The 24,743-nt window shown below is 43.5% G+C and overlaps 1 protein-coding gene across 1 annotated transcript in view; it reads left to right on the forward strand.

The window, feature by feature from the left end:
- Window positions 1–21,762, forward strand: part of LOC146960890 (uncharacterized) — a 33,200-nt gene extending 11,438 nt beyond the window's left edge. Inside the window, exons 8-11 of the mRNA XM_085771963.1 lie at window positions 7,080–7,253; window positions 9,231–9,404; window positions 11,413–11,586; window positions 21,398–21,762. Of these exons, the coding sequence (XP_085628089.1) occupies window positions 7,080–7,253; window positions 9,231–9,404; window positions 11,413–11,586; window positions 21,398–21,581 (706 nt within the window). The 3' untranslated portion in view covers window positions 21,582–21,762. The remainder of the gene's footprint in view (window positions 1–7,079; window positions 7,254–9,230; window positions 9,405–11,412; window positions 11,587–21,397) is intronic.
- Window positions 21,763–24,743: the final 2,981 nt, after the last annotated feature.

Consider the following 24,743-nt stretch of genomic DNA (forward strand, 5'->3'; position numbering starts at 1 on the left):
TCAGGTCCAGAAACGTTTGTAATATCACGGGAAAAAGTCGCTAGATTTGTCGCTAGTCGCTTTTGACAAAAAAAGTCACCAAGAGGGGTTGGAAAGTCGCCAGATTTAGCGACAAAGTCGCCAAGTTGGCAACACTGGGTGCCGGGCACGGCAGCAACCGCTGATCGCTTTTGATTGAAAAGAGAGAGAGAGACGCCGTGCCGTGTAAAAAAAACAACAACAAAAAAGTATCACGTGTCATGACTTCCTGTATTATCCTATTATTTTCAAAATAAAAGCCCATATTGATTTTGACTTCATTTTGACAAGACAGGGCTTCAAATGTTTTTTTTTTCATGCAACCAATCGACCAATGACATTTTAGTCGGTGTCATGTATTATGTTGTAGTACTGGAGTCACCACTAGGTGGGGCTATACGGTTACAAGGACTGTGTTGTATATGTTGAAGCAGCACTAGTAAACACTGTTCAGTCTGATTCAAGATGGCTCCTCATTGACTACTAAATATTACATGGTGTCAGAAACGAGATTTAAAAGACAAAAAGAACCCAGAAAATGAAAGATGGAACTTCAAAAACCTCCAGGAACATTGAGTCTAGAAGGTAATCTGTCTGAAAACTGGAGAGTCTGGATTCAAAAGTTCGACATATATCTCATCGCTAGCGGAATAGCAGAGAAGACGGAGAAAGTAAAATGCGCCACATTTCTCCATGTTGCCGGAGACTATATTCAAAAAGCCACTCCACAAAGCTCCTGCGAGGCTTCAGAAAATGTTAATGAGACTACAGAAATACAGCCTGCAAGTGTCATACAAGCCTGGTAAAGAAATGCACATTGCGGATGCATTAAGCAGAGCCAGTTTGAGACACCACACACAGGACGGACAGGAGGACGAGCTGGATGTGAGCTATGTAGTCAAACAGTTACCTGTGTCAGAAGAAAAAAGTCAGCAGTTCAAAAATGCAACAAAAGAGGATGAGGAACTTAATCTTGTAAGACAAGCAGTACAAAATGGATGGCCTGAGTCACGGAGCCAGGTTCCAAAGACAATCCAGAAGTACTGGACTTTCAGAGAGGAGTTGACGTACTCAGATGGTCTACTGTTCAAAAATTCCAAATTGGTTGTTCCTACAAAGATGAGAGAGGAGATGCTCGAAAAAATCCATGAGGCACATATGGGAATAGTGAAGAGTAAGGAACGTGCAAGAGACATCTTGTTTTGGCCAGGAATGGCAAAACAAATTGAAGAAGTTGTGCAGAAATGTGCAGTGTGCAACAAACATAAAAACAACAATCCCAGAGAGCCCTTGATACCACATACAGTTCCTTCAAGAGCGTGGTCGAAAGTTGGAATTGATCTTTTCCATTTCAACAACGCAGAGTACATCATGTGTGTAGACTATTACTCAAAGTACCCAGAGATTTCAAAATTAAGTGGTACTACAAGTAAACACATCATTACAGCACTCAAGTCTATTTTTGCCAGACACGGTGTACCTGATGAACTGTTTTCTGACAATGGGACTCAGCTGATAAGTGCAGAAATGCAAGACTTTGCGACCAGCTGGGAGTTCAAACACACAACCTCGAGTCCAGAGTTTCCACAATCGAATGGACAAGCCGAAAGAGCCATACAAACAGTAAAAAATCTGCTAAAAAAAGCTCAGGAGAGTTTCAGAGACCCTTACATTGCTCTTTTAGAGTACAGAAACACGCCATTGGACGGGGTGGGGTACTCCCCCGCACAGCTCCTAATGGGAAGAAGGCTGAAATCAAAAATACCTGTGTCAAGGAATCTGTTAAAGCCAGGAGTGTACAGACATGTACGGAGCAGATTGATGAACAGACAAGAAAAGCAGAGACGCTACTTTGACCGTGGAACAAGGAAACTCCCTCTAGTGGACGTAGGAGAAGGAGTAAGAATCAGACAGCAAAAACATTGGCAACCTGCTGTCATACTGAAGAGACATGATCAGCCAAGGTCGTACATTGTACAGACTGACAACGAGCAAATCTACAGAAGAAACAGGAGACACATTCTGAAAACCAAGGAAATGTCAAGTCCCCCACAACAAACACGACATGAGACTGTGGAAAGTGTTCACGATTCGTTGCCACTGATGGAAAGCGGACAGCAGACGGCAGGAACTGAACCAGGACAGATGGACTACCAAGAAAGTCACATCATGCCTGCAAAGTCTCCTCCGCAAACACCAAAGTCATCAGTGATAACAGAGACTGTGAGCACTGATCATCGTGAAAGAACTTCACGTTTTGGTAGACCTATTAGAGTTCCTTTTAGGTACAGGGAATAATAGCAGAAACTGTGTAATGTTCAAATATGTTTATTGAGAATGCGTGTGTTTAAAAAAAAAAAAAAAAATGTAAAGAAAGCAGAAATGTGTCTGTAAGTTCTAACCTGTTTATTGAGCAGAACTGTGAAAAAGAAAAAGAAAAAAGCTAAAGAAAGGGAGATGTCATGTATTATGTTGTAGTACTGGAGTCACCACTAGGTGGGGCTATACGGTTACAAGGACTGTGTTGTATATGTTGAAGCAGCACTAGTAAACACTGTTCAGTCTGATTCAAGATGGCTCCTCATTGACTACTAAATATTACAGTCGGCTAATGATTTTTTGGTCGACCAGGCAGCCCTAATTTATATATTATATAATATATTATTATTATAGTAATACAATTTTAAAACTTAATAAAAAAATAATAATAATCGACCGATTAATCGGTTATCAGGTTTTTTTCCCCCTAATAATCGTAATCGGCATCGGCCCCAAAAAATCCATATCGGTCGGGCCCTATATAATTATATATGTGGCGGGGTGGAGTGGTTGCCAAACAACGCCACCTGGGGAATTTCGCTCCAGGAAATACTTACTCTTTATAAGGAAGGCTAAAAGGTCACGCAGGCTCGAATCACCACTGGGCAGGAGACATGTTCAGGTGTAGAAAAAATATATTTATTTGTACAATATTATTCTCTAAAATTTCATGTACCAGCGCGTCTCTCATTAATAAACACTAGGCCAAAAAAGGGGGGATGGACAGGGCTGGCCTAGCCACGGCGGTCCAAAAAGAACCAAGGAGGGGAGGAAAACAAACCAAGAAAATAATATCACCCATGACTCTGCAGACGCACGCAATGGAGAAGTGAAGAAGCCGCCACCAGGGATTGGGTCGCTGCTGGGCTCCCAGCACCTGTCCACAGGGAGAGAGGGAAAAATTAAGATGGCCTAAGTCCGGCTGGTATCACACACTTGCACACACACACCAAAATCAACAATAAAGTAAGAATAAACCAAATCAATAATAAAGTATTATGAAAAATAAACCAAAATAAACAACAAACATAGTAATTAAATCTTCAAATACAAATTAAACAAAAGCAAATCAATACACAAATTAATAAACCAAGCTGTTTCTCAAATAAATAACAAACCCCATTCAGCAGCCCCACAGAGAGCTCAGGACCTGGTTAGGGCTCTGATGACTGACTCTGTGAGGGCGATGCTGCACTCAAACTTAACCAACCCCCCCCCCCCCAAAAAAAAAAAAGGAAAACAAAACAAAGAATAAATGGTGAATGGTCCAGTCACTGTCACGTCAGCAACAGCAATGTGGGCAAATCCGCAGGCGGCTCCACCAAATAGATAAAGTGGAGCGCGGAGCGGCTGCATCAATAGGCGGCCGCGGCCGCAAATAAATAAATAAATGAATGAATAGGCTAAATAAATAAATAAATAAAGCGGAGCGGCTGCGTTAATAGGCGGCCGCATATTATTCCATGGACTAACACAAAACTAACTCTTAACATGTTTCAACAAACTTATTCTAAGGGGCGGAGAGGGGGGGTTACTGTAGGTTGTCTCACTCATTCAATCACGCACGCGCACACACACAGAGACATAGGCTACACACTGCTCTCAAGCAGGGATGTGCGGTCAGGGGACTCAATGAGTTTACCTCCGGCCAGGCAGCGGCCGTAGAAGCCACTTGCCATCTCGTATTTCAGAGAGGCACAGAGCTGCTCTGCCTCTGCCCATACGGTGTGTATCATAGACTGTAAAAAAAATGTGTATCTGTTCCCCCCAGACTTGTACGCCAAGGGAGGCTACGTTGCCTCATTGCGTAACTCCACTAAGTGTGAGCGGCACGTACATTCACGTTGCTTTTGTGAATTGTAAACAAACAGACGCCCCCTCGGATTTTGCGTCCAGCAGTTTAGCGGGTATTTCAACAGCAGTGATGGATAACACTACCGGAGAGGCTCAACAACTTTTTTAACTGCATTTGAGGAATAAACAGCAGCTTTTACCTGACGGGAGACCAGCGCCTGAGCTACGGTAGCTAACAGTTAGCAGGTTTTATGTACTTTCTCTCTCTCTCCCCCTCTCTTTCTTACACGCACACACACATTCACACACACACACACACACACACACACACACACACACACACACACACACACACACACACACACACAGGAGGTTGCCTGTCATATCTGTTGTAGGCTATACCTTGTAATAGCTTGTTGAGTACAGTTAACATTATTGTTGCTTCGGTTTGAGTGTGGATTAATTGTTTGTTGTGTAATGTTTGTGGTGGTCTAATATCGTGATCCTGTTGTTGATGAGTTGGATTTTAATAACAGCTGATCTGTGTAGGCTACTGTAGCCTAGATGGCGTGGATTGTGATGAGAAGGTGTTGCACACATTTTAAGACTTATCTGTGCAAACCTTTGTGCAACCCCCCCTGTGTGTTTTGATGTGTGTGTGTGTCTGTAACTGTAATCACATGAAGCTGGTTCTAGAGTCTGTGTGTGTCTGTAACTGTAATCACATGAAGCTTCTAGAGTTTGTGTGTGTCTGTAACTGTAATCACTGAAGCTGGTTCTAGAGTCTGTGTGTGTCTGTAACTGTAATCACATGAAGCTTCTAGAGTTTGTGTGTGTCTGTAACTCAGGGTTGCCAACTCTCACGCATCTGGCGTGTGTCACACGCTTTTAGGTCCTGTCTCACGCTCTCACGCCACTCAAACAATTCTCACGCCAAAATCAAGCGATTTGGAAAAAAAAATTTTTTTAAAGCAAGCTTTGGCACTCATCAATAGGCTCTCTGATTGGGTGTGCGCGATGCTTATCCGCGTGTCGATTGGACGGCTGCTCAAGCCTGTGATCACAGCACAGTAGGACGGGGAGTTGTCGATCCGCGACCCCCCCCCCCACCACCACCAACAGCAGCACGGTGCTGAAGCCTGGACCCGACTTGGTCCGAATCCGATGGCCAAAAAAAAGAGGGAGAGAGCGAAGCCCGAGACACAACCTGACCTGACCGAGTTATGTTTTCAGACTGAACGCGGCTCGAACTGACGCCTGCGGTCGGGCTGGTTGGGCCAGTCCGCTGAAAACTATAACATCAAGATGCAGACTGGGTAGCACAAAAGTACAGCCAGGCAGCTCAGTCCAGAGAGCAGAGGAGAGAGAGACAGCGCAGCAACAGGTGTGTGTGTGTGTGTGTGTGTGTCTGTGTGTACGTGTGTGCGCAACTGCGCATGCATGCACGTGGGCCATACCTGCAAACTCCGAATGGGTATGTAGAATGTTTATTACAGAAGAGAAACACACATTTCAGGACCTGACTTGTATCATCAGGCTGTAGTAGAAGACTGAAAATCACAGGACATGTCTGTTCTGTCCTTTCATATATTAATAGGCTCAATAGGCTGGTCCAGGCCAAAAGCCACAGCTCCCCACTAGACCAGTTTCATACACTCCAGCCATACAATGATAGGAACCACAGATCTGCTTTTTCCCCCTCTTATCTGAAGCAAATGTTGTGTTTTCCCTTTATTTTCTTCTCAGAGTACACCAGAATGCTTCAAATACATGTTAAAATCACAATTTTTTCTACAAAACTACAATAAACATAACTAACAGAATCTCACTCCAGCCCAGGACCAAAAGTTGGCAACCCTGCTGTAACTGTAATCACTGAAGCTGGTTCTAGAGTCTGTGTGTGTCTGTAACTGTAATCACATGAAGCTGGTTCTAGAGTCTGTGTGTGTCTGTAACTGTAATCACATGAAGCTGGTTCTAGAGTCTGTGTGTGTCTGTAACTGTAATCACATGAAGCTGGTTCTAGAGTCTGTGTGTGTCTGTAACTGTAATCACATGAAGCTGGTTCTAGAGTCTGTGTGTGTCTGTAACTGTAATCACTGAAGCTGGTTCTAGAGTCTGTGTGTGTCTGTAACTGTAATCACTGAAGCTGGTTCTAGAGTCTGTGTGTGTCTGTAACTGTAATCACATGAAGCTGGTTCTAGAGTCTGTGTGTGTCTGTAACTGTAATCACTGAAGCTGGTTCTAGAGTCTGTGTGTGTCTGTAACTGTAATCACTGAAGCTGGTTCTAGAGTCTGTGTGTGTCTGTAACTGTAATCACATGAAGCTGGTTCTAGAGTTTGTGTGTGTCTGTAACTGTAATCACTGAAGCTGGTTCTAGAGTTTGTGTGTGTCTGTAACTGTAATCACATGAAGCTGGTTCTAGAGTTTGTGTGTGTGTGTGTGTGTGTGTGTGTGTGTGTGTGTGTGTGTGTGTGTGTGTGTGTGTGTGTGTGTGTGTGTGTGTGTGTGTGTGTGTGTGTGTGTGTGTGAATGACTTGACACTTGTTATGAGCTGCATCCTGTGTCAGTCTGATTTAGCTGTGTGATCGTGTGCCCTGGCTACTTGGCCAAAGGGATGTCCCTTTGGGTGACTGGCAAGCACGCATGACTCTCTTACCTGGAAGGTGTGGGTTCAATCCCCGCCCGGGCTCTCTTCACCTTGCCACATGTATAGTGTATATAGTAGTCCACTATTGATATGACACTTTTCAAGGAAAAACAACAATGTTTTGGTTTTTCGGTTTGAACCCACCAGCCATGTTTCATATCAAACTCAGACAGGGAAGATATTAGCTGAACCTCAGATGTTCATCATATCACATCCTGTCATAGATAGATCAACTGTGTTTTTACTACAATTTAAAGCTGATTTTATTCTGACACATTTTATTTTCTCTCTTCACAGACTTCCTGAATGTAGACTCTCAGAGAGTCACTGTGAAGTTGTGGCCTCAGCTCTGAAGTCCAGCCCCTCCCACCTGACAGAACTGGACCTGAGTAGAAACGACCTGGATGATTCAGCAGTGAAGGCTCTGTGTGCTGGACTGGAGAGTCCAAACTGTAGACTGGAGACTCTGGGGTGAGTTCACTGACTGGACCTGTTGGAGTTTGTCTCTACTTTGTCCTCACAGGTGGAGCTGGTAGAGTTCAAGAGGCGGAGTCACTTCGTCTGTGTTGAAGCTGCAGCAGCTTCTCATGAATATTAATGAGCTGTTTTCTCTCTCCGTATGTGGCTGTTTTTTTTTTTAATTTTAAGCACTTTAGTCATAGCCTTTTTTTCAGGTTACAGAACAATTAACATTTTACAGCAAATTAACCGCGCCCAACCCCCCTCACAAGACAGGAAAAAAATTACATAAAAATAAATAAAATAATAAAAATAGAAAAAAGTTGTATACACTATGTAGATACACACACGCACACATAGATATACCCTAAATATAAACACCTGCAACTCATATTCTCACGCACACACATTCACATACATGTACAGTATGCTCAAACACACACACACACACACACACACACAAACATGTATGCCCACAAACACACACACATCCGCATCAACAGAATAAACTGCCATCCATGTCATCTATCAGTGTTAAAAAGCTATGGCTTTTGACTATGAAATAGTACATTGTTCTTCTGAGGTTGTTGTTGTTGCAAAAATGGCAACTACAGGATCAGGGTCTACATTGACACCACGTATGTGAGCTTCAAACATTTCTGTCCAGAATCTGTTCAGATTCCTGTCTGTCTGTCATGATGCCATGCCCCTCCCTGGTGATGTCACGCCCCCAACGCTAGATCAGGGTCAAAAGTCTGAGGCCCCGTCCAGACGAAGCCGTTTTTTTCGAATCCGGATAAATACTTTATCGGATTGGCCTCGCGTCCACACGGATCCGGCGTTTTCAGGGGGTGAAAACGGTATTTTTTGAAAACGGGTCCCAGAGTGGGAAAATTTGAAAACGCCGCCCCAGCGTTTTCGTCTGGACGGCCAATACGGATTTTTTCAGAAACGATGATGTCATGCCCCCCGCCGCTCTACCTGTAACCTGAGACACACACACCGCTGCAGCAGCTGCACACTGACAGCCTCGGCCGACTACCGTCAGGTCGCTCAGACGCTGCGGCTGAATCACACCTGTTTAATCATCACTGATCATCATATTTACTCTGACACGACTCCCTGTCAACATTTAATCCCATGTTTGAGTTTGAATCATAGACTGTAAAAAAAAAAGTTTGAATACAGCGGGGGACTTCTTCTATTGAATTACAGCGGGGACTTCCCGTCTTCTTCAGCTGTTTTAAGTGTTTATGTGATGCAGGCAGCGCTGCAGCGACACACACACTCCACACACACGCCGGCAGTATGTAGGTACTACAGCGTTTTGGGTCGTTTTCAGGTGATCGTGTGGACGCAGATATTTCTGAAAACGATGCCGTGTTTACGAAGATTTTTTTCAAAACGATTAAGAAAAAGATCGGATTCGGTGAAGCCGCGTATTCGTCTGGACGGGGCCTGAAACTGAAAAAAAAAAATTCTGAATCTGAAAAAGAAAGATCTGAAACTGAACAAAAGATTTGAAACTGTAAAAAAAAAACTAAGATCTGAATCTGAAAAGATAAAACATGCAACTGAAAGAAATATGATCCCAAATACCAAAACATATGAAAGTGAAAAATGAAAACAAATAATTTAGTTGTTGATTATAACTATATTTAACCTGAATTTTTTTTTGTACATTTATTTTTTATTTTGATGTTGATGTATTTTTCAAAATTCAAGATCAAAACTTGAAATTTGAGTTTCAAATTTTACTTTTTCAAGTACAAAACATTTGACCCCGATTTAGCTCCATAAATCTTGGGCATTCAAGATGAATGTTTTATGTGACTGTTTTAACCTGCTTCCTGTTGCTTCAGCTGTTTTACTTTCACTTTCTGAACTTGTTCTTTCTGAAGCTTCTTCAGCTCTGAACAGATGATGAGACACTGAACGCTGTCAACAAGGAACTTTGTCCTCAACTCACTTCTTTTATTCTTTATTCAGATTGGAGTGCTGCAGTTTGTCAGAGATCAGCTGTTCTTCTCTGGTCTCAGCTCTGAAGTCCAACCCCTCCCACCTGAGACACTTGGAGCTGGGTGGAAACAAGCTGCAGGATTCAGCAGCAAAGGATCTGAGTGGTTTTCTGGAGAGTCCAGACTGTAGACTGGAGACTCTGAGGTCAGCCTCTGTTTTATTTCTGTGTTCAGATGAATGTGAGGTGAATGTTGTGTTGATGCTGAGCTGCAGACATGAGGCTGATATTAACTGATCCACACTGAGGGTCGTCATGGTGACGTGTGTTTTCTTCTTCTCTGGTTTTAGTCCAGTCACTGTTTCTTAGGAGTGTCCTCCTCGACTAAGGATTTTCAGGTGTCAGAATTTTTTGTTAATTATATATTAAAAGGCTTAAAGCAGAAGTAAGCAATATTTTTGTGTTAATATAAGTCTTAAATAGTTATATCTTCCGACAGCAATCAATTACATAGAGTGTTTGGACCGAAACACGGGTCTCTCAGTCCCTCTGCTCTGCTCTGAGCCGAGGAGAAAACATTTATCGTATCCTACAGGTTTTCTCCAATGAGGAGAGAGAACGGCATGAAGGGCTGTGTGTGCAGCCAAGGGATGCGCCTGAATGTGGTGACGTAGGGACGAGGACCAATAGATCCATGACGAGGGCGGGGGCTGCTAACTCCGTCGGCTGACAATACGTTATGGTGCGTTCAAGGCAACACGTAACTCGTGTTTTTCCGACCTGTGAAGTCGTACCAGTTCGATCTGGTACGAGTTCACCGGTCAGAAGTTACGAGTGGCCGTTATAGTGACTTTCACCGGTAAAACAGGTCGGAAAAACACGAGTGGGTTGCCTGAAACGCTACTAAGTCGTAAGTTGTGACTTGAAGCTGTAATTTACGGTTTCAAAAGCCTGCCTGGAACGCAGCATTAGCCAAAACGACCGGATCGTTTACTTCTGCTTTAAATCTGGTGAATTTTGACAGCAACATTGAGAGGCTACATCTGTAAAGAACTACACACATCTTATTAGATTAACCTCATCTTTAAGATCATCAGTGGTGATCATCCAGAGAAGACACAACTTCAGTGAATCTTGATGAGAACACACAAACAGGAGACTCGCCCTCGGTCACCTCTCTCACTCTAGCCTCTTCCTGTCATCTCTCCTCCTCCTGTCTACAAATTAACACAGGGTTTCCCGCAGCGCTTTCCTGTTAAGGCGGCCGCCCTAACAACAAAGAGCTGCTGCCTAAACTAACGTCTTAAAAAAATACAAATGTAGCGATATTCCCCGCCCCCGCCTCAAGTACAAAACATTTGACCCCGATTTAGCTCCATAAATCTTGGGCATTCAAGATGAATGTTTTATGTGACTGTTTTAACCTGCTTCCTGTTGCTTCAGCTGTTTTACTTTCACTTTCTGAACTTGTTCTTTCTGAAGCTTCTTCAGCTCTGAACAGATGATGAGACACTGAACGCTGTCAACAAGGAACTTTGTCCTCAACTCACTTCTTTTATTCTTTATTCAGATTGTGGAGCTGCAGTTTGTCAGAGATCAGCTGGTCTTCTCTGGGCTCAGCTCTGAAGTCCAACCCCTCCCACCTGAGAGAACTGGACCTGAGTGACAACGACCTGCAGGATTCAGCAGTGAAGAATCTGAGTGGTTTTCTGGAGAGTCCAGATTGTAGACTGGAGACTCTGAGGTCAGTTCACTGACTGTTACTGTTGTAGATCTGAGATCTTTGATCCACAACTGAACCTGATTGATCTTCACTCAGAACTTGAATCATTCACTTTGATTTAATGAATGAAGGACGTTTGAAATAGTTGTTGTCTCATGTTTCCAGTTGTTCTTCTCTCATGCTGAGAATGACTCTTCACTTTCTGCTCAATTCACTTCTGTCCTCATCAATAATCAATAGTCTGATCACTTCAGGTGTGTGTGTGTGTGTGTGTGTGTGTGTGACCAGGATCAAGAAAGACCTTAAAGTGTGAGATATTGATTGTATATTGACAGACTGACCAGCAGCAGCTGATGAATTTATGCTGACATGTGGATGATGTGTGTAGACAGCCACATGATGATTATCCACAATAACAGAAGGACAAAGTCTCTCTACTCTTTTTAGACATTGATCAGGACTCATCTGATTTTATTTTATTCTTTATTCAGATTGGAGGGCTGCAGTTTGTCAGAGATCAGCTGGTCTTCTCTGGTCTCAGCTCTGAAGTCCAACCCCTCCCACCTGAGAGAACTGGACCTGGGCCTCAGCGACCTGCAGGATTCAGGAGTGAAGGATCTGAGTGGTTTTCTGGAGAGTCCAGACTGTAGACTGGAGACTCTGATGTGAGTTCACTGACTGTTACTGTTGTAGATCTTAGATCTTTGATCCACAACTGAACCTGATTGATCTTCACTCAGAACTTGAATCATTGACTTTGATTTAATGAATGAAGGACGTTTGAAATAGTTGTTGTCTCATGTTTCCAGTTGTTCTTCTCGCACTGAGAATGATTCTTCGCTTTCTACTCATTTCACTTTAGTCCTCATTGATAATCAATAGTCTGATCACTTCAGGTGTGTGTGTGTCTGTGTGTGTGTGTCCGTGTGCGGGGTGAAATCGATGTCAAAACAACTGGAAAGACGCACAGCGACGTGTGTGTGCACGCATGGTTACTTTGTTACGTGTGCGTGCGTGCGTGCGTTGTTACGCGCAGGTTGTATTTCACGCGTGACAAAAGCTGCGTACGTATGAAGCAGCGTGTGCACGTCTGTCAGTCACTGTTTGACAAATTATGTTACGCGTTCACACACACGTGCGGTCGCAGATTTTGTTGCTGCGCAGCAGGAAGTTGATCTGCACCATGCGCACCACTCCGCGTAACATATCGTGTAGTGTAGTTGGCCTTTTCATTTTAGTCAACCAGGGGAGGCAGCAGTGAGCCAGACTTCGCCTGCCGGACCGGAAATTCAAAAGAAGAAGAAGAAGAAGCAGAAGGAGGAGGAGGAGGAGGAGGAGAAGAAGGAGGAGGAGGAAGGAAAAGACCCATGAGATAATATAGACAGGAGGAGGCTCAGTGATGTCATGTCTTTTTATGCTACATGGTTGACACTGATTCTGCATTGATATTTCAATTTCAACCTTCCTGATGGCTCGACAGTTTTGTTGCAGTACCTATATAATTATTAATAAAGTGTAAAAAAAAAAAAAAAAAAAAAAACTCGGCCGGGAGACTGCAGTTAAGTTAGTTTGAAGTTGGATATTTGACAGACATTCGCTCACTCACTCGCTTCTCAATACATTAAAAATTCATAGAAAATATAAGATGTGTTCAAATGCAATAAAAACAGGAGGCTTAGCTCTACCATCCTATGTTGATTTTGAGCCAACAGGTCACATGACCTGGGAGTTATTGAGCTATAATGCTCATATTTACAGTATAAAATAAATCAAAAATTCATATAAAATACTACATGTGAGAAAACAAAAGAAAAATTCCAAGGCACTCTCTTACCTATAAAATGCCTTTATTAAATTATGGCATGGTCAACATGACAATTAAAAACTCCGACGCGTTTCGGCGTCTAGCCTTCATCAGGGAGTCAAATGGAGTGGGACAGGAACAATGGTTCTTTTATACAAGTGTTTGTCCAATGACAAGTGTCCACCTGGTTACCACAGCCCAGAGTGGGTGTGGTCATCAGCCCATTAAAGGGACATATCCATGGCCCAGGCCTCAACTAAGCTGAATGAAAGAATAAAGGAAAACAATCAGTGATATGTACAAAATAAACATGCCAACAGATACAAGTTGCAGGCTACAAAACATCCAGGCCTGAATGAGGACTTAGACTTCACTGTTTTCTTGTGAGTTTGTTATGTTCTCTAGTTTTTCTCTGGTTTCTGTCTGCTTATTATTGTATTGTATTTGTTTTATCTTATGCTGTTTGATTGTTTTGTTGTATCTTATTTGATATCCAATGTTTTCTCTTTGGTATCTGTTGGCATGTTTATTTTGTACATATCACTGATTGTTTTCCTTTATTCTTTCATTCAGCTTAGTTGAGGCCTGGGCCATGGATATGTCCCTTTAATGGGCTGATGACCACACCCACTCTGGGCTGTGGTAACCAGGTGGACACTTGTCATTGGACAAACACTTGTATAAAAGAACCATTGTTCCTGTCCCACTCCATTTGACTCCCTGATGAAGGCTAGACGCCGAAACGCGTCGGAGTTTTTAATTGTCATGTTGACCATGCCATAATTTAATAAAGGCATTTTATAGGTAAGAGAGTGCCTTGGAATTTTTCTTTTGTTTTCTCACATCATTGATCCCTTTCCAAAGAGCACCTCTTTTTAAACAACGAGTCCACGTAGCGCTCCTTTGTTTGAAGATTTTTTGAAAATACTACATGTGTTTAAATTCAATAAAAACAGGTGTGTGTCATAGAGGAGGCTCACCTCTGCCATCCTGTGTTGATTTTGAGCCAACAGGTCACATGAATTTTTTATGTATCTTATACAGTAAATATGGGCGTTAGAGCTCAATAACTCCCAGGTCATGTGACCTGTTGACTCAAAATCAACACAGGAGAGAAGATCCAAGTCTCCTCTATGACACGCACCTGTTTTAATTGCATTTAAACACATTTAATATTTTATATGAATTTTGTATGTATTTTATACAGTAAATATGAGCATTATAGCTCAATAACTCCCAGGTCATGTGACCTGTTGACTCAAAATCAACACAAGATGGTAGAGCTAAGCCTCCTCTATGACACGCACCTGTTTTTATTGTATTTGAACACATCTTATATTTTCTATGAATTTTTAATGTATTGAGAAGGAGTGAATGTCTGTCAAATATCCAACTTAAAACTAACTTCACTGCAGTGGCCGGGAGTGTGTTGCAGCTATTCAGGTGCACAAACCTAAGGCACATCTCCAGCTGTCCCAGCAGTTGTCACAACAACAACGTTGTTTTTCTGTTACTCTGTTTTGAAATAAAAACAGAATAACGTGGAAAAGTCTTGACTTTTTTTTTTTTTTCTTTGACTTTTTGTATTGTTTTGATATTATGATATTTGGAAACTTCGCTCCACAGCGGCCAGGTCCCGGAGCAACTCTCTCCACACCCCACGCTTGCGTCCCCCCGGCCGGAGCTCCGTGGTCCATGCCATCCCTCCACCAGAGTTCCCCGGGTCACGCTGCTGATCCGCCCCGCGGACAGGCAGCTCGCAGCGGCCTCCTCCTACAGCGGATCGCTCCGTCCCAGACCGGGGACGTCACCGCAGCCGCCACTGCCGCTGTGGAGCGCTGGAGGAAGAGGCCGCTGTGAGCTGCCTGGTCAGCGGGGCGCAGGGGCGTCTCTAGGATTTTGACACATCCGGGGCTTAGCCCGGAAGAGTGACACATGCAATATATGCGCGCGCAGAGCGCGCGCCGAAATTTTTAGGCATAGAGACATTCTCCATCATTGGTGAAAAAGGTGAAAACGATGCAATCCACAGATCATCAAATGAATGACCCATTTTGAATTTAGTTCTATGTACTGACATTAGCTAGCTACGTAACAACACATTGTGTTTCCATTTAACACATTAGCAGCTACAGTAAAAGAGGCAGGCTGTGCGGGATCCCTGTCTGCTAACTAGCTGCTATCATGCATGAAAAAGAAAATAAACAAGATGGTTCGATGTTATAGCACATTAACTTCAGCAACTTTCCCCTCTAGAAGAAGCCCAAACTTAGTTATTTCTAGGTACACAATTCTCACACCCTACAATTGCATTTACAGATGCCAATAATTACAGCTTTTTTTCTCATGTAATATCAACCAGAGCAATATCAACTAGCTGCTAGCTAGCTAACGTTAGCTACTACCCTCTTGTAGTTCCAGCTGCAACACTCTTTTCGAAATTATACATTTTTACATAATTTCTATTCCCATTACCTTTTTGATTGCTGACCACCTTTGGGGGAAAACATGGAAATCTTTTTTGTGGCATCTTGATACACTTTAGCTGCTACTAGCTACTAAAAGACAGCTGCAGCTTGCTGTTGTCAAACCTGCCTGCTGTCAGGTATTTGTTGTCAAGTTAAATGCGCCGCTGTTTTGGGTGAATGACGTCAAAGACGGTTTATAAACCAAGACCTTTCATGACGAGTCAGCTTCCTGTATGCATGTCACGTGGGCTTCTGCACGGCCACGCCCCTTTAGAGAGACCAGAGGCAGCTTGGAGTGTATTGATTCCTATGGGACAATTTAATGTGAACACCGATTATGGTCGGGCCTTTCTCCCCACGGTCACTGAAGCAAATTTTGGACTCATTTTTCACAAGCCACATCTCTTCTGAACAGTTTGACACCAAAATGGTAATTTTCAGATGGAGAGATCCGGAGAAAATCCACTTTGTTCAAGACCAGTCTCTGTCTCTACGACACACTCTCGCGAGATTTGGCACAGATCTCCTAGGCAACGTCAAACAAACGGCCGCGAACTCCCGTGAAAATGATTTAAATTATTTTTGGCATGCTAAATATTACTGTTAGTAGTGTAAATATTTAATGTTATCATAAGAAAATATAAATATCTCACTTTCATCTACCTAAAAATTGTATAAATCCACACACACGTTCACAGACGAGGTGGGGTGACGGTTGGCCACGCCCACTTAGAGAGACAGGAAGTGTATACCATTTCATATCATTGGAGCAGCCGCTCATGGAGTATCTTTCCATTTATTGAATATCTTTGATGACGTCAAGTGCGACCTGGAGGTGTTAACCACTTGTGTGCCAAAGCCAAAGTAGTGGCTTTTTAAAAATATAATTAATTGTTACTCAAACCTGTCCAAAAACACTGTTTTATCGAAGCATCAACATAAGATAACCGTAGTTTGAGGATGTGATCTTAAAAAAAAAAAAAAAATTTTTTTTTTTTTTTGAAAATTAATATTCGGGGCTAATTAAAAAACATCCGGGGCTTTAGCCCCGAATGTTTTAGCCTAGGGACGCCACTGGCGGGGCGGAGCAGCAGCGTGACCCGGGGAACTCTGGTGGAGGGATGGCATGGACCACGGTCCACGGCGGCTCAGACGCAAGGTGTGGAGAGAGTGGCTCCGGCCGGCCGCTGTGGCCAGCTGGGACAGGATTATTCTCTCTGTCTTTATTGAACAAATAAATCATGTCATGCAACAGCCTATATATCTGTATCTCGTATTGGATTGATTGCACCATCTACTGGATGAAAATGGAACACAGAACAGCCTACACTACGCGTCACGTTACACGTGCGCACCGGGCAGATCAACTTCCGGCGGCGTATGGCGAGTTTATTGTGCCAAATCAAGGATTACCAAGAGAAGGAGAAGGAGCAACCTCCCCTCCCGTCGCCGTCAGAACGTGTGGATTTTTGAATGGGAGTGGATGGGACAGCAGATGAGAGACCGGCGGCGACGTCACGGCGAGTGCACTGAAGGAACGTGTGACGGCGGCGACATAACGGCGGCGTATGTTAGAATTACCAACAAATTTACGCCTGCTCTGGACGTCTGAACTAAGTACGTCGTCACCACAAACGTGTGAAACGACGTGTGAAACACACGTCGTCGCTACTACGCCGTCGTCAGACTGCAGTGAAGTTAGTTTTAAGTTGGATATTTGACAGACATTCGCTCCATCTCAATACATTAAAAATTCATAGAAAATATAAGATGTGTTCAAATACAATAAAAACAGGTATGTGTCATAGAGGAGGCTTAGCTCTACCCTCCTGTGTTGATTTTGAGTCAACAGGTCACATGACCTAGGAGTTATTGAGCTATAATGCTCATATTTACTGTATAAAATACATACAAAATTCATATAAAATATTATTTGTGTTTAAATGCTATTAAAACAGGTGAGTGTCATAGATGAGACTTGGATCTTCTGTCCTGTGTTGATTTTGAGTCAACAGGTCACATGACCTAGGAGTTATTGAGCTCTAACGCCCATATTTACTGTATAAAATATATAAAAAATTCATGTGACCTGTTGGCTCAAAATCAACACAGAATGGCAGAGGTGAGCCTCCTCTATGACACACACCTGTTTTTATTGCATTTAAACACATTTACTATTTTAAATGAATTTTTAATGTATTTTATACAGTAAATATGAGCATTATAGCTCAATAACTCCCAGGTCATGTGACCTGTTGGCTCAAAATCAACACAGGATGGTAGAGCTAAGCCTCCTCTATGACACACACCTGTTTTTATTGCATTTAAACAAATGTAATATTTTATATGGATTTTTGATTTATTTTATAGCCTACTGTAAATATGAGCATTAGAGCTCAATAACTCCCAGGTCATGTGACCTGTTGTTGACTCAAAATCAACACAGGATGGTAGAGCTAAGCCTCCTCTATGACACACACCTGTTTTTATTGCATTTGAACACATCTTATATTTTATATGGATTTTTAATGTATTGAGAAGCGAGTGAGTGAGCGAATGTCTGTCAAATATCCAACTTCAAACTAACTTCACTGCAGTCGTCGTCAGTAGGAATTATAGGACAATATTATAGGGCCTGGACTCGATTTAATCTAATTAATTAGAGGCTTTGTAATTAGGCTAATTAATCGAAATTAAGCATATTTGACCTGAGAACAGTGAGAATAGAAATGGTTTTTCGTGCCAGTAGCCTACACTATTATGATGATTAGCCTAGGCTACTGTATTTAATAGCCTACTTAAATCACAGCATAAAGTGATTTGTCCCTGTGTGATGTCGAGGGACAGGTCAGGACAGTCTGAAGACAGAAAGCTCTGAGTTTGAAGTCCTGGACAAGTCTGTGTCTTGACCACATGTCAGCTGATCAGCTGCAGCAGTGCAACTCCGCTCTTCTCAGCTCCACCGTGACCAGCGCTTTTTTTTTCTTTTTTTTTTTAATGATGCTCCGCAGCGACCGGCTAAAGACTGGAGGATAGGCTATTGTAACCCCCCCCCCCTCCCAATCTGGTCAGACAGAGCTTCTTTAGATCAAGTATCAAATCGGATATAAGGGCGCCGCTGTTTCACCATTAACTCATTTACAGCTGCGTCACCTTTACTTTGAAAGTCCAGTGGAGCTGGATCAGAACGGAGCGTCTGTACAGAGGGAGAGATCAGCTGATCGCTGCTGCTGACTTTCTCTCTGAGCGTCTCTGCCGAGAGTTGTCTCCGCCTACAGATGTTCTCCTCACCCGTTGACCTGAGCGTCAGAGGTCATTAGCTATAGCCTATATTTTACTTTTATATACAGTCACCACTGATAGAAGTTGTTCGCTCGCAGCAGGACGGATAATCAGATGGATAATCGGTAAAGTTAATAATTTAACTTAATGTGGCCGTGAATAAATTAATTCCGATGTGTCGCCTGTTAGCCTATATTTCAGTGTTGCCCAAACTCAAATCTTGAATAAGTTTCCGCTGTTTTCACATTTAAAAAGGTCTTTGTTTATGAGATTTGCTTGTACCTAGCTGCAGCAGCACCTAAAAAAAACCTCACTGTAACCTATCCAGCCTCGCTTTCAATAAAACACACACTCGTGTTATAATTGCGATCAGTTAAATATTTAACAATATAAAACACAATTTAAAATGACAGTTGATGTTGCTCCTAGTTTAAATGGATAAAGCTTCATATTTAAAAGTAGCGCAAGAGCTGTCAGAAAAATTAAAAGCAGCCTCCTCTCGTATTTGCAGCAACACTGTTGCTTCAGGCTGCGATCGTGCTTTTTTTTTTATATCACTCATACTCTCTCCATTAAAACAATTGCACTCCTCTGGGCTGAAATCATAGAACTTAAACATCATAACAAGAACATTATTGATTACAAGCTCTGTCACCAAGAAATGTATTTTTTTTTTATTGTTAATTCTATTGTTCTCTCTTTAGTTAACTCTTATGCTGTCATGTGTAAATCTAGCTATTGTACTGACACGTGAGCTGGAATGTCTGAATTGTCTGTTGTTCAATAAAGTTGGAAGAAAAAAAAGTAGGCTACGTCGATCCCCTCATCGTCACTTTCCCCAATTTACAGTAATTGAGTGAATTCCAGTCTTTCAATATTGGATTCACTTTTTGTTTTTCTTAGGCCTAAGCTGTGTTTTATATGCACTGACGGTGCTTTGTGCAGCTTAGGCAGTAGTAGCTACTTTTTACAAACTGCAGGTGTGTGTGTGTGTGGTGGGGAGGAGGGGAGGAGGGATGGGGGGTGGGGGCGGCTAGAGTGCCTAGAGAGGCACTCTAGCCGCACTCTCTAGGCACTCTAGGGGCGGCGGCGTAGGTGAGGCGACGTAGGCTACTTATCAACACGTAGGTTAGGCGACGTACTTATCAACACATAGGTGAGGCGACGTAGTTCAGACGTCAATTCCACACGACAGTCTCCTTTGGCTGGGTAACCGTGGCACCAGAGCGATAGATATAACAGAGTGGCGACACTCCCATAGGACTCCGTTGTAAAAAATGGCGGGCCGACTTCCGGGTTATGGAGCCCTCAATAGTTCCAAACATTCCTCCCGCGGCGCTGGACCACGTCTGTTTCTATGGCTGCACAGCAAGAAACTACTGAGCTACGTTGACGAAATACCGACCAATTTTAAGTTATAAAGTGGTAATAAGCTTTCCCAAGTACAGTAACCATGTTGACTTAACAAAATAAAAATTATTAGACTGATCGGTTCATTGAAAAACATTTATTTATTTACATAACTGTGGTGATTTCAGTCCGTAGCCCAGAAGCCCTGCTCACTTTTCATTCAAACAAACTAATGCCACTGCCACAGTTGTTAAATTTCATCAATGAGACCAACATTAATCTCTTCAAAATAATTTAACAAGCCAGCGGTAAACCTCTAAAAGCATGCGGATACGTTACTTGGCTCGTTTTCTCCGACGGGAGGACGGACGGTCGGCCCCGGCAGATCAGCTCAGTAGAGCGGCTGCTGCTGCTGTGACAGCCGCCTCCCCTGGTCCCCGGTCGGGGCTCACACAGACTCTGCACTTCTCCCAGAACAGACATCGGTGCAAGTTCCTAACAAACGTTATGAACTGACCACAGACTCTTGATTAAACGGTGACTTTCTTGCATGAACAAAATATTAAAACTGTGACGTGTTGACAGCGCTAAAGAGACACGTCAGGCGAAACACGTCAGAAGAAACACGTCAGGCGCTGTCTGCTGCACGTGCGGGTGTGACACGTCCAGTTGATAGGTGCGCGATGTGTGTGTGTGTGTGTGTGAGACCAGGATCAACAAAGACATTAAGATGTGTTTCCACTGCAGGAGTTACTGGTAAAGGGAGGGGGTAAGAACTTCTACAGGAACTGTCCTCTCACTCGGCGGCAGTGTCTCCACAGCAGACTGCTCTTGTTTTTGTTTTTTCCAGTAGTATAGACGCTTTCTAATAAAGCTGGGTTTTATTTGCTGTCTTAATAGTCAGGTAACCGTGCAATCGAGTATTTGTTATACTATTTTTTTTTAATACTGCTACTCCCATGCGTCTCTTACTGATTTATTCTCTCTTTTTTCCCCCTGTTTTAATAACGCTAAGTTTTTAAGATGTGGCTTATTTCGTGGCTATCTCTTGGCGTCACGCCCCACTCTGAGTTTGACCAGTCAGCACAGAGTAAATCTCAAGCCCCACCCAGGAGTTTTTTGGGACCGATCTAAGTACCTACTCCCAGACAGGGACTCCTTTCGGCCCCATAAAAGTTCCTGTAAATGGCCCTGCTGGGGAAGTTCCTGCAGTGGAAACACGCCCTTAGTCCTGGATCAGGTCTGGATTTTTAAACTTTGATCCAGTCCTGAATCACAGTGTTGTAGTCAGTGTTTAGTTCAACAGGTCTGATCAGATATTTATTGTATGATAGTGTGTGTGTGCGTGCGTGCATGTGACCAGGATCAAGAAAGACCTTAAGTTGTGATTGTATATTGACAGACTGACCTGAGGTCAGCAGCAGCTGATGAATCTGTGCTGACATGTGGATGATGTGTGTATAAGGCCACATGATGATGATCCACAATAACAGAAGGACAAAGTGTCTCTACTCATTTTAGACACTGACCACTGATCAGGACTCATCTGATTTTATTTTATTCTTTATTCAGATTGTGGAACTGCAGTCTGACAGGGATCAGCTGTTCTTCTCTGGTCTCAGCTCTGAAGTCCAACCCCTCTCACCTGAGAGAACTGCGCCTGGATGGAAACAAACTGAGCTCTTCAGACCTGCAGCAGCTTCGTGATCTTGTGGGGAGTCCAGACTTTCGACTGGAGACTCTGAGGGGAGTTTGATCTGTCGCTGTTTCCATGGCTGATGACTGTGGAAGTAAAATAAAATGTAAAGTGCAGCAGTGAAGAGAAACTGTTTGTGAACAGGTGAACCTGTCAGGATATGACATCATGTATGACATCACTGCCTGAAGAGTTTGTGACTCATCACCTCCCAAAATCTAATGCTTCTTTTCTACAGACCAGAGAGAGAGGTATGATTATTTTCTTCTTTCAAGTTGCGTCATAGCTCTTTCTTGCAAAACTGTTTTTGTTGTTGTTGTTGTTGTTAGTTTCTGTCTTTGAAATTCAATTTAAAATCTTCAGGATTTACACCATGATTAAGTTACAGTCAACAGTCACATCTTTTATCCTTCACTTTAAGTTTGATCAGTTTACAACAGTCCATGTCGCCCGTGAAAGAGCTCCCTTCAAACTGACTGACTGGTGTCCAAAACCTATGCAAACATGAATTTGACCTATTTTTCCTGTTTTATATTGTTATTTTGAAGCTTTATAACTCCAGAAGTAAACATCCCACAACCATCAGTGATGGCTTAAATTAACAAAGACCTTTGAAATATTTCATGTATTGACTTTGAGTTTCATTATTACATTAAATCTCTGCTTGAAAAAGGTCCTGTGGACCGAAACGTTGTTTGTTTTATTAAAGTCTTTTGCAAGTGACTTGACAGTGTGCGGGAGACCCTTTTTTCCTTTGTTCACTCCTAACCTATGCTCCAACGCACCTGTTTTTCAAGTTTTTTTAGGTGTGCATCAGCCTCCACACCTTCACTACATTAAAACATTGGGCAGTAAAAACACACTTTTTCTAGAGACCTTGCTTACTTGGTGACACTGGGGGTGGGGGGTCAGAGGGACCAGGTGAGTGGAGAAGACTGGCAAACTGTGTCATGTGAAGAGCAGGTCTAGGAGCAAGAAGCACCTTCATCCCTGTAATAAAATACGGTAAAATGTCAGTAAGCCATTTGAAGAGATAGGCTAATGCTACAGCTGCAAGTGTTATGTCAGTGTGGACAAAATATGTATGATGAATCATTCATGAATGAAAGAATAACATTTTTCAACCTACCTTTCTAATCTTCAGTGCACAAAAAAGATCATTTTCACCAGAGCCCCATTTGCCAGCACAATTAGTAATGAAAATAAAGAATATTTCCAGTTGTGTTGAAAATATACTGTATGTGCTGTTACCACCTCCTATGATGTGGACAAGGGGTTGGACTTTATGAGGCAAAAATTGAACTCATGAACTAGAAAAAACATGAACACGCTGGAGAAACTGGGAACTTTTGAAAAACACAGGAAAAAAACATACTAAAAACTCTGTAAAAACAACTATTTACAAGTTCAATTGTCTGTCAGGACAATTTCAGTCCTTCAGGGTCTCTGACTGCTCTTGCGGTCATGCCACTCAGTGAAACAGAGACGATCCGCAATCATGCAGAGAGGCACATCACAAGACCTACACTTAAAAATGGTCTTGTTCCGCTTTCCCTGAGCACGGCATTGAACACAGTACTGCCTCCCAGTGGTGGCCTTGTTCCTAGGATCTGCAGCGCTCACATCTGAGACGGGTACAGGAAAGCATCCCTTCAGCCTGTCTTCAGCAGCTGCCTCCCGTGGCTCTGCTTTGACCTCCTGTGGCTCTGCTTTGGGCTCCTCACTCTCAGTGGTCATCCTCCTGAAGTCAGCCAGCTCCAAGCACAGTGCCTCCCTGACGCTCTTCTGGGTCAGGGGTGTCCTCTGCTTCTCCATAGCCAACTCCTTGTAAAGGATGAAGCTGTTGACCACGGCGATGTCGACAAAGTGGAGAAACATCTTCTTGTACCACCTCATCGTCTTCTGGGTCACGCTGAAGTACTTGATGAGAGCGTCAGACAAGTCCACTCCCCCCATGTACTTGTTGTACTCCCTCACCGGCTCGGGTACGGGTACAGCGCGCCTCGTCCAGCTGCCATCGGGGCTCTTGACCCGCCGCTGCACCGTGTCTCCGCCATAGGCCTTATGAAGCGAAGAACACACGGTTACATCCCTCGTGTCCTTCCATTTGACGTACAGCAGGGGACCCTCCCTGATCCACCTCATGTCCCCTCGTTCTGCTGTCGCTGGGAGAGCGTTACGCCTGTTCTTCGGGAAACCAAGCCTGCTTTCCCTGATGGTGCCACAGGCCCCGTAGTGTAACTGGTGGAGATGGAGAAAAAGAGCTGTGCTGGTGTAGAAATTGTCCACGTACACATTGTAGCCTGTCCCGAGGAAGGGCACGTCGAGCAGGTTCACAACAGCATCATAACTCAGCTCATTTCCACTAGGAGTGAGTGCTTTCCCCTGGTACACACTGAAGTTGCATGTGTAGCCTGTCTTGCTATCAGCCAGTACAAACAGCTTGAAACCCCACTTTATCGGCTTGTCCTTCATGTACTGTTTCATGCCATGCCTAGCTTTTGAGGCTACCATGCGTTCATCAATGGCGATGTTCTGGTAGGGATGGTAATGTGCCTTGCATGCCATCAGGATCTGGTCTTGTAGTGGCTTCAGGCGAAACAGGGGGTCATAACCAGGCTGGCCTCGAAGCTGGTCATTCAAAAGGTCAGCTGCTGGGTCGCTCATGTGCAGGAACGCCCCGATCAGCTCAAACCTGTAGCCTGCCATCACACTGGAGGGAAAGGGGTGGCTGTGCAGGCGATCCTTCCTCCACAGGTCTCTCATGGCGGAGGGCTTCACCAGGCCGAGATATACAACGATGGACAGGTATTTCATGATGTCCTCGGTGTCCACAGGCTTCCACGGTCCTCTCAGGAGCCGGCGCTTTGCATTCGCGTTTGTATGTTGGCAGAGAACCTTCACGACATCTTCACTGAAGAACAGCATGAAAAGTTCAGAAGGGCTGTGGTCCTTCTGACGATCCAGTTGCACTCCAGGAGTTCTCTGTGGACAGAAGGAGAACCGATGAGGGAGCTCGTCCTCTTCGTCAACGCCACGCCACTGGTTCTGATCCTGATGCTGTGGGACAACAGACGTTTCATATTCGTCAGTTGTCATGCTTGTGTTAATGTGTACCTTGGTAGCTTAATAAGGCATTTCAATCAGGGTTGTTTCTATGGATTACAGGGTCTGATGAGGAGCCGAAGCTCATCATTATGTAGGCCTATACGTGGCGGCCCT

This window comes from Trachurus japonicus, unplaced genomic scaffold, assembly GCF_045865225.1.
Source record: "Trachurus japonicus isolate A0001 unplaced genomic scaffold, Traja_1.0 AP029860.1".
Classification (NCBI taxonomy): Eukaryota; Metazoa; Chordata; class Actinopteri; order Carangiformes; family Carangidae; genus Trachurus; species Trachurus japonicus.